This window comes from Furipterus horrens, unplaced genomic scaffold (genome assembly GCF_987537825.1).
Source record: "Furipterus horrens unplaced genomic scaffold, mFurHor1.1.pri manual_scaffold_4, whole genome shotgun sequence".
NCBI lineage: Eukaryota > Metazoa > Chordata > Mammalia > Chiroptera > Furipteridae > Furipterus > Furipterus horrens.
This window is the reverse complement of record NW_028327174.1, coordinates 49,974,223-49,983,674: the sequence shown is the minus strand read 5'-3', so window position 1 is coordinate 49,983,674 and position 9,452 is coordinate 49,974,223. Positions and strand designations below refer to the sequence as shown.

At 44.6% G+C, this 9,452-nt stretch overlaps 1 protein-coding gene across 2 annotated transcripts in view; it reads right to left on the bottom strand.

Moving 5' to 3' along the window:
- Positions 1 to 460: 460 nt before the first annotated feature.
- The window catches only part of TUBA1C (tubulin alpha 1c), a 41,167-nt gene continuing 32,175 nt past the window's right edge, over positions 461 to 9,452 (bottom strand). The window contains exons 1-4 of one of the 2 annotated variants that reach the window (XM_090273110.1): positions 8,247 to 8,366; positions 4,600 to 4,822; positions 4,322 to 4,470; positions 461 to 1,550 (exon numbers count right to left, since the gene is read on the bottom strand). In XM_090273110.1, coding sequence (XP_090129236.1) covers positions 576 to 1,550; positions 4,322 to 4,470; positions 4,600 to 4,822; positions 8,247 to 8,249 — 1,350 coding nt within the window. In that variant the 5' untranslated portion in view covers positions 8,250 to 8,366 and the 3' untranslated portion in view covers positions 461 to 575. Of the gene's footprint in view, positions 1,551 to 4,321; positions 4,471 to 4,599; positions 4,823 to 8,246; positions 8,367 to 9,452 lie in introns of those variants that run through there. The other variant, XM_090273111.1, reaches the window with a different exon arrangement.

The window sequence follows — 9,452 nt, the reverse complement described above, 5'->3', positions numbered from 1 at the left end:
CTATTTAAATACTGAGGAGTCAGTCATCAGTCTGACTGGTTATTTGAATTTTGGCTCCACCATTTACTACCTATTTTACCTGCCCCCTTGCTATTCCACATGTGGTCACATCAGACCAAGAGAATCCAGCTGGAAGCTTGCTGAAAAATGCAGTATCTGAAGCTTTACCTCAGACTTTACTACAGATTTTGATCTGCATTTTAGTAGCTACAGGTGACACAACCCCACCGCAGCTTGAGAAACATTGGTCCAATCTCAGTCTGTTGCCTCTCTTAAATGATTTTATCACCATTCATCAATTCTAGTCTAAGTGAAACAGACAAATCACTTAGTACCATACATGGCACATAGAAGCCACTTGAAATGTGGATCAAATGATCACGTGGATTGTCTGACAACCTCCATCCCCCAGCTGGCCCTGAATAAGGGAAGCAAGTATTTACTGTAATACAGAAGCCAGTTTGACATTAAAATATAAACATCACCTTTATTGATAAACCTGGGACACAAAGGACTTCACAGAACAAAAATAAGAAGTAGCAAGACACTGGAGTGTAACACCACGGTAGACAGGTTTAATACTCTTCACCCTCATCCTCTCCCTCAACGCTATCTGCTCCGACTTCCTCATAATCCTTCTCTAGGGCAGCCATGTCCTCACGGGCCTCAGAAAACTCTCCTTCCTCCATGCCCTCACCCACGTACCAGTGGACAAAAGCACGCTTGGCGTACATCAGGTCAAACTTGTGATCCAGGCGAGCCCAGGCCTCAGCAATAGCTGTGGTGTTGCTCAGCATGCACACAGCTCGCTGTACTTTGGCCAGGTCTCCACCAGGCACCACAGTGGGAGGCTGGTAATTAATGCCAACTTTGAAGCCAGTGGGGCACCAGTCCACAAACTGGATGCTGCGCTTCGTCTTGATGGTGGCAATGGCAGCATTGACATCTTTGGGAACCACATCACCACGGTACAACAGGCAGCAAGCCATGTATTTACCGTGGCGAGGGTCACATTTCACCATCTGGTTTGCTGGCTCAAAGCACGCATTGGTGATCTCTGCTACTGTAAGCTGTTCATGGTAGGCTTTCTCAGCAGAGATGACAGGGGCATATGTGGCAAGAGGGAAGTGGATGCGGGGATAGGGCACCAGGTTGGTCTGGAATTCGGTCAGATCGACATTCAGGGCTCCATCAAACCTAAGGGAAGCAGTGATGGAGGACACAATCTGGCTGATAAGGCGGTTAAGGTTGGTGTAGGTTGGGCGCTCAATATCAAGGTTTCTACGACAGATGTCATAGATGGCCTCGTTGTCAACCATGAAGGCACAATCAGAGTGCTCCAGGGTGGTATGGGTGGTGAGGATGGAGTTGTAGGGTTCAACTACAGCTGTGGAAACCTGGGGGGCTGGGTAAATGGAGAACTCCAGCTTGGACTTCTTGCCATAATCGACAGAGAGACGCTCCATCAGCAGGGAGGTGAACCCAGAACCAGTTCCCCCACCAAAGCTGTGGAAAACCAAGAAGCCCTGAAGACCTGTGCACTGGTCAGCCTGTAGGGAAAGAAAATGTTTAATTTAAGCCTCGATGAAAGCTGCAGTGACTTCCTTGAATCCATAATTACTACCTTGACCGAAATTTTTAAGTCTTTTGAATATTTGCTAAGACAACTGTCATAAAAAGCTTCTAAAGTGCTATGTGATTCAGAGAAACTTTTCACAACTCCTGGGGTTTGGGGATCTGTTAAAAGGCTATTTAGAAGTGAACTACTTTCATCTCTGAAGGCAGAGGATTCATAATGTCTGGCATGGATGCAGGGCCCAAGTTTTAGTGACTGGGAGGGCAACCTCTGGTGCCCTTGCTGTGACCACAGAACAAGGGCAACTTCTTATCAGTTGGAGAGCTACCAAGGGCAGGCCTGGACCACCAGTTCCGTACAATGGATGTCTTACAAAGATTTGGCAGTTGCTTTCTGAGCTGAAGTACAACAGAATAGCCAAGTTGAATGCCCTGGTATTGGAGTCAGGCTGGGTCATCTGGCTCTACCAGTTCCTTGCGGTGTGACTTTGACCAAGTTCATTTCTCAATCTTGGTTTTCTCATTTAGTAAAGAATAGTAATCTACCTCAGGTTGCTGAGAATTAAATGAGTACTTAGAACAGTGCTTGGCACAGTAATTACTAGTTACCTAAAAGCCTCGTCATTCTGGGAAAGGGGATTTACTGTCACAATTCCCTAAGGCCTTTGGGGCTTTCCACCACTCAACAGAGCTATTCTGGTTAGCAAACTGCACTGCTATGAAAAGATAATTTTGACCTTTCAAGTAAAGTATTCTGTTAACAACCCTCATTTCTCAAAGGTGCTCAAGAGATTTGTGGACACTCTCTATCAACCCCTCACAGTTCATTTCTTGAGTGGGTCCCTACAATAAGATCTAGTCTACCAATTACATCCATTAAACTTCATATGGACACAGTAATAACATCAAGTGCAAATGCAATTATTTTGGTAGTTAATGAACTTCACACCTAAACTCAATGGCTTTTATTAGACTTCTGTGCTCCTAAATGCAGGTCCAGATTGCCCAGTCAGTGCTGGTAGCTGAAGCTTGACTTGCAAACATAGGAACCATTAATACAAATTGTGCTGGAGAGATTGATAAACATCTGGAAAAGTATGAAGCCATGAATGATGCAAGGCCATTCTTTTTAGAATAGACCATTTGTAGCTGGGCTTAGTATTGGGTTAGCCAAAAAGTCCATTACGTTTTTTTCCATACAATGGCTCTAGTAGTGCCTAGTTGTCTTTAACTTCATTTGAAACAATTGTTAGATTGTGTTGTGATAGCTGTCATATCAACGTGCATTTAAAAAAACATCAAGCCCTGGCTGGTGTGGCTCAGTGGATTGAGCGCCAGCCTGTGAACCAAAGGGTCATTGGTTTGATTCTCAGGGCACATGCCTGGGTTGCAGGCCAGGTCCCCCATTGGGAACATGCAAGAGGCAACCACACATCAATGTTTCTCTCCCTCTCTCCCTCCCTTCCCCTTTCCCTAAAAATAATAAGTCTTTTAAAAAATATATGAAAAAAATTAACATCGAAATCAATGAATTTTTGTGTTGCTATTTTAATATTGAAGATGGAAGATATGCAACATCTTTGGCCTATTATGCTTTATTATTTCAAGAAAGGCAAAAAGTGCAACTGAAATGCAAAAAAAGATTTGTGCAGTGTATGGAGAAGGTGCTGTGACTGATCAAATGTGTCAAAAGTGGTTTTCGAAGTTTCTTGGTACTATTGACACTTTGGCCAAATAATTATTTGCTGTGGGGCTGTCTTGTGCTTTGGAAGATGTTTAGCAGCACCCCTGGCCTCTACCCACTAGCAGGAGATAGCCGACATACTCAAAATATCCAAATCAATCAAATTATTGGTGAAAATGAAAAGTGTGTCTTTCATTTTATGGAAAATACTAAACAGACCTTTGGCCAACCCAATATAATGTGACATTCCTACCAAGCTACTCTATTCAAGTACTCATTCTTGATTTTGGGTTTAATTATTTATAAGCTGCCCACATGTCTCAGGAACCAAGAGTCAGCTGATTGCCAGACTCTTAATTAAATGACCCAAATAGAACACTTATGAACTTCACTGATATGAATACAGTTGCCTAAGATTCTTCTTCCACAGGGTCAGTCCCATACTGCCCTGAGCTCGAGCAGAAAAGTAAGCCTACTGCTTTATGTGTTTATATCTCAATGCCTTCCCAGTTTCAGCTTGTTGCTTCTATAATAGGGAGCTGCCCTGACTCCACTTTCAACGTTGTTGAACGTTTCCAGTGTTGATAATTTCTAATCAATGTTATAATACTGGCTTCTTGAGCTCTGAACTTTTTGTACTAACATAAGGAACCAGGCCAGATTTTTCCTTTAAAAGTTTGATCAACATGTCAAATCCAGCCACCTACTCACTCAGTGTGACTAACGTAACCTAAAAAGGGATGTCTCAGCTTGAAGTGGGATGTTTAATGATCTTACATGTCAGCCAAACTGTTAAGGCCCCTGGTTCTCACCTTGACTCCTGGTAAACTGCCCTCACTGAATGAGCAACTACCCAGTTGTCCAAATCTGCCTTGTAATACATGGAAATAGACAAAAGAGCACTATCCCTACCCCAAATAGTTGTCCCATAAGCCAGGACTGTCTGGTTTAGAAGTTCAGTTATTTAATAAGCAGTCTACAGCCTATTTTAGTGTGCAAAGAATGATTCCTGTAGTTTGGTCTCTCTTAAAATCCTCACCCCACTCTAAGTACTGTGTTTACCAGTTTCCGAATTCGGTCCAGGACGAGGTCAATGATCTCCTTGCCAATGGTGTAGTGTCCACGGGCATAGTTATTGGCAGCATCTTCCTTGCCTGTGATCAGCTGCTCAGGGTGGAAGAGCTGGCGGTAGGTACCAGTGCGAACTTCATCTGGAAAAGGGAAACAAAGTGGCCACCCATCACTAACAACCCACATAAGCCTGCTCAACAGATGCCCCTAGGACACACCTCCTGTCCCAGCCCCCTGGGATCTCACTCTGGTTACTGAGATCAACTCACCAATGACTGTGGGTTCTAGGTCTACAAACACTGCCCTGGGCACGTGCTTGCCAGCACCTGTCTCACTGAAGAAGGTGTTGAAGGAGTCATCTCCCCCCCCAATGGTCTTGTCACTTGGCATCTGGCCATCAGGCTGGATGCCATGTTCTAGGCAGTAGAGCTCCCAGCAGGCGTTGCCAATCTGGACACCAGCCTGGCCAACGTGGATGGAGATGCACTCACGCTGTGGGAGGAAGAAAGGAAAATGTCAGAATATGACACATCAAATGGGACATTTAGGAATGATTCACACCTAAATAACTAATTAACCTTCAGGATAGATAATCACCTTTTTGAAGGCCACTCCTGCCCCAGACTATTGCACAAGCAACAAGTCTTTGTTGAAGACTAATTCAGAGAAAATGCTTGGGAAGACCAAAGATATGTTAATGAACTACTACACAGACTGGAGACCAGACCCTTCCTTTGTAGCCACATTAGATATTCAAGGTCAGGTTCCTACCACTTCTGAAAGACAAAGCTGCTCTATAGCAATATATTTTCCCCCAGATTCTGGAAAATATGCCTGCTGAGTCCTTAAAGGCATGCAAAATTCTGCCTTTCAGCTGTGATTCATTCTGTAAGATTGTGTAACTATTGAGCTCATTCCGGTCCCTCTTTAATCCTATTCTTTAAAAGAAGAGAGCTTTTCCCTCTCCCTTTAAAACCAGCTTAAACCAGAAAACTACAGCTATATGACTCATGGCTAAAATGCCAGATAAGCAGCAGTTAGCTGTATTTTTAAAAATGGGCCAGAGGCAGGTTTTTAACCCTGTGGAAGAATTTAATCTTAAGGAAGAACATTTCCTTTCACTATCAACACTCCTAAGTGAGGGGAGGGTGAGGGTAGAGACATGATAATAAACAATAGAACTGTCACAAAGACTTCAGTGGTTTCCTAATAAAATGTACATATATTTTTTGTACTGTGGAAAAAGCCTCTAGTTTCAAGAATTTAACAATATTATTGAGGAAGTGTATTTTCCTTCATTTGCTGAACAAAATAATTTGTTACCAAACTCATTGCTGTTTAGCAGAAGGCAGCAGGCCCTGGCTGGTGTAGCTCAGTGGGCGGGAGCGGTCCCTCCCTAAGCTGGGAGACTGTGGCTTTGAGTCCTGGCTGGGAAACGTGCCTGGGTTGCAGGTTTGGTCCCATGTTGGGGCACATATGAGAGACAGCCGTCGATGTTTCTGTCCCTCCCCCTCCCTCTAAAAAAGAAGTCAGTGAGAATATCCTCTGGTGAGGATTTAAAAAAAAAAAAAAAGTAAAAAAAGGCAATGAACCTCTATACCCACAGATTTAAGAGGAAAGCAAACAAACAAAAAAGGGTGTTTATTGTATTTCATCATAAGTCAGATTAGCTACTTTGGAGACTTCCAAAAAGTTGACACCAACTACCTCCCATTTCCCTCAAATAAAAGGGTTTCAAGTTTGTAAAAGCCACCGATAGGAAACAAGTTAAAGAAAATCCAACACCAGCTAAGATCCCAAAGAGTCTAGTTTCATAACCCGAGATAACAAAACCCTAATCACTCAAAACCTTTCACTACAGTCCCGTCCCTTCCCACTATACTCCCCATAAAACAATCATGGTCTCCTGATCACATCAGCAAGCCCAAGATCACCTGCCCCTACTCGCCCAACTCTAGGGCTGTGGGAGAAAAGGGAGTTGTTTATTCTAATGAACCCAAACTGTCTACCATTGCATCATGTTTACCTTTAACTGGACTTTGGAAATTCCACAGCTCAAGAAAGCTGGAGAGAACCAGAGATTTGTCCATGACAGAGGCAGGCCCAAGGAGATAAAGTATCTGAGAAAATACTCCCAATCTAATGAAGTGCTTCTTTTATCAAAGCCTTTTGAACCCTGGCTGGTGTGGCTCAATGCGCTGAGCACCGGCCAAGAGGTCACTGGTTGGATCCCCAGTCAGGTCACATGCCTGGGCTGTGGGCCAGGTCCCCAGTTGGGGGGCATTCAATCAATGTATCTCTCACACATTGATGTTTCTCTCCCTCTCTCTCTCCATCCCTTCCCCTCTCTAAAAATAAATTTAAAAAAAAAAAAATTAAAAAGAAAAAAAGCCTTGAGCCCCAAAACTTTCTTTCATTGTTCAACAGTTAACCTGATTCCTCCTTTAGATGGTGCCCTCCACTACCCCACGGCTGCTAGGAAGGTGGAGAAACAACAGGTGATGGATCAATTAGTTTAGCTTTAACTGGATAAGCAGTCACTGTCTCTTGTAATCTAACCTGTGATTGCTGAAACAGGTCTGCTGCTGCTGCTCTCCCTGCCCTTTAAACCAGCGATTTCCAACCTTTCATCTCACAGCACACACAAACTAATTACTAAAATTCTGTGGCATACTGATCTGACCGAAATAAATAAATAAATAAATAAATAAATAAATAAATAAATATGTATGTATGTATGTATGTATGTACATATATATTATATATATGTATGTATGTAGTATAACTTTGATTTACACCAGATAGCTGTTGTTATTTATTTATTTATTTATTTATTTATTTATAAGACAACCTAAAGGAAAAGAGGTCAGTGCCCCTAATTAAACAGTCAAGTATTGCCATGTTCTAAAAATTCTTGCAGTGCACAGGCTGAAAATTGCTTCCTTAAACAGTCACACTACTTTCTGAATCACATTTTTTTAAACCAGTATTTTTGGTTTTGCTTAGTGAAAAGCTCCCAAGCAAGTTGCTACAGTCAGACATACTTTGGTAACTGGTAGTCTCTGAAGAATGTAATCTGCTCCTATTTACTGTATTCCTTTTTTAAAAAGATACCATTTTGAAACATTTGGTACACAAATACTGGTTTTAAAAGATGGTTATTTTAGGTAAACCAACAATGTCTCTTATTTGTGTTCAATACTTCTGGAAGCTATGTAGAAAATACTCAAGTTGTGTGTAATTTCATGTTTGAAACTAAGAACACATCGTCAGTACTAGTTTACTCTGTGGTTTTACAGAAAAATATCCTTTCATGGACTTATTTTTTTAAAACCTGGCTTAAATAGAAAGCTTAAACTATAAACAGCCTCCTAAACGAACACTAGAAATGCAGGATTAGACAACGCGAAGAGTCTGCCGACCGCCTTCAGGTGGATTGGTACAATTGAAACCTCTCCCCAGAGCCTGGCCACAGGTGAGTCAGTAGCGAGTCACAGGGCGAACCAGTAAGTGTTTGCACCTTCCATGCGGAAGCACACGAGGTGCTCCAAGTACTTCCATTTCGTAAGGGATGGTGAGATCATTTGGGGAAATGGGAGGGGAAAGGACTTCAGTTTCCACGAGCCCATGGTGAAGGCTCCCTGGCCTTCCTAGGGCGGTGGCTGTCCCTAACACGTTACCCTCTCACCAGGATCTTAAGGCTTTCCACTTCCACTGAGGGCAGTGCCCGAGCTGCGTCTTTTAGCCCAGTAAGTCTGCCGGGTGAACTCAGCTTTCCCAGCCTGGTCACTAGAAGCCAGTTTGCCTGGAGGCGTCCCGGACGCGGTCCCACGTGCAACTCGGGTCCCGCGCGCATGAGGGTTGCTCACACTCCCTGCCCAGGCACAGGGACAGAGACAACCCGCCCGTAGCTTACCATAACTGAAACTTGTAGGGCTCCGCGGGGTTGGAAAAGGCGAAAGGAAGACGAGAAGAAACTCCCACTAACAGACTTCCAAGGAATCCGGGGGAGAAATGATCCCGATCGCCCGCTCTCTGGACCCTATATACTCGCCACTTGTCGGGAGGGCGGGCACCAAACCCCCGCCCCTGCCCCCGCCCGCCCCTCCCACCGGCCTCGCCTCCAGCTGCGTGGCCCTCGGCCGGACGCCCCGCCCTACACAGCCGGTGGAGAGTTGGGCACACGGCGCTGATTGGTGGGTTCAAAAGTTCAAATCAAACTTTTTGGAAGGAACCAGAAGAACCTGGAAGGGGAGGAGACATCTTGGGGTCTGTGAGTGGGCCGGTGGGGTGAAAAGAAGGGTAGCGAAGCGTGCACACCGTCCTCAGTGGGTGGGTGGCGTCAGGTGGGCCAAGCCTAAGCGAGGAAAGGCGCTTAGTAAGGGGAGCGGCGGCCGGAGCCAGAAGCTCGGACCTTCCAGCCGCCTGCCGCACCCGGGTCCCGGGCCTTCGAGGACGACCCGCGGGGCCTCCAGCCAGTCGCTGTCGCTCAGCTCTCTACGGGGGCCGGGCCTGCGATCCCTTCCCCCCGACCGTTCCCGGCCTCTTCCCTCCCAGCTGAGGGATTTCCTAGAGACAAAGCTTGTTGCCACTTCCAACCGTCCTGAAGTCTCACCTTTGTGGTTGCCTTTCCTTACTAGTTTTCCTGCTTCCTTTAAAAAAAAAAGAAAAAGAAACTTTTGGTTCCTAATAATAATCTCTTTACACTTGGTGCAAAAGCGGTTTTTGTTTTGTTTTGGTTTTTTTCAGTTTATTTTCTGATTGCTTACTATGCAGAGGAGGAGCTGGTTTTACACTATATTGATCACATTTCATCCACGCAACAAACCCTGTGAGTTATCCCCATTTTACAGATGAGGAAACGAGGACTGAGAAATTAAACTAGTTGAAGGTCACACAGCTGGTTTGGTGGTGCAGCTGCCCTTAAGTCCTCATCACCTTGTACTACCTCATGCTAAATACCCTGCTCCGACATCCCTGCTACCTTTATTTCTCAGAAGCGTGGGGTCAGGAGGGAGTCTTCCCCAGAATGCACATCTGGCATGCAGATTATTTTGAGCTGAAAAGAAAGTCTGACAAACTCAAGAGTTTTTACGTACTCCTTATTCACTGAAAGAGATTC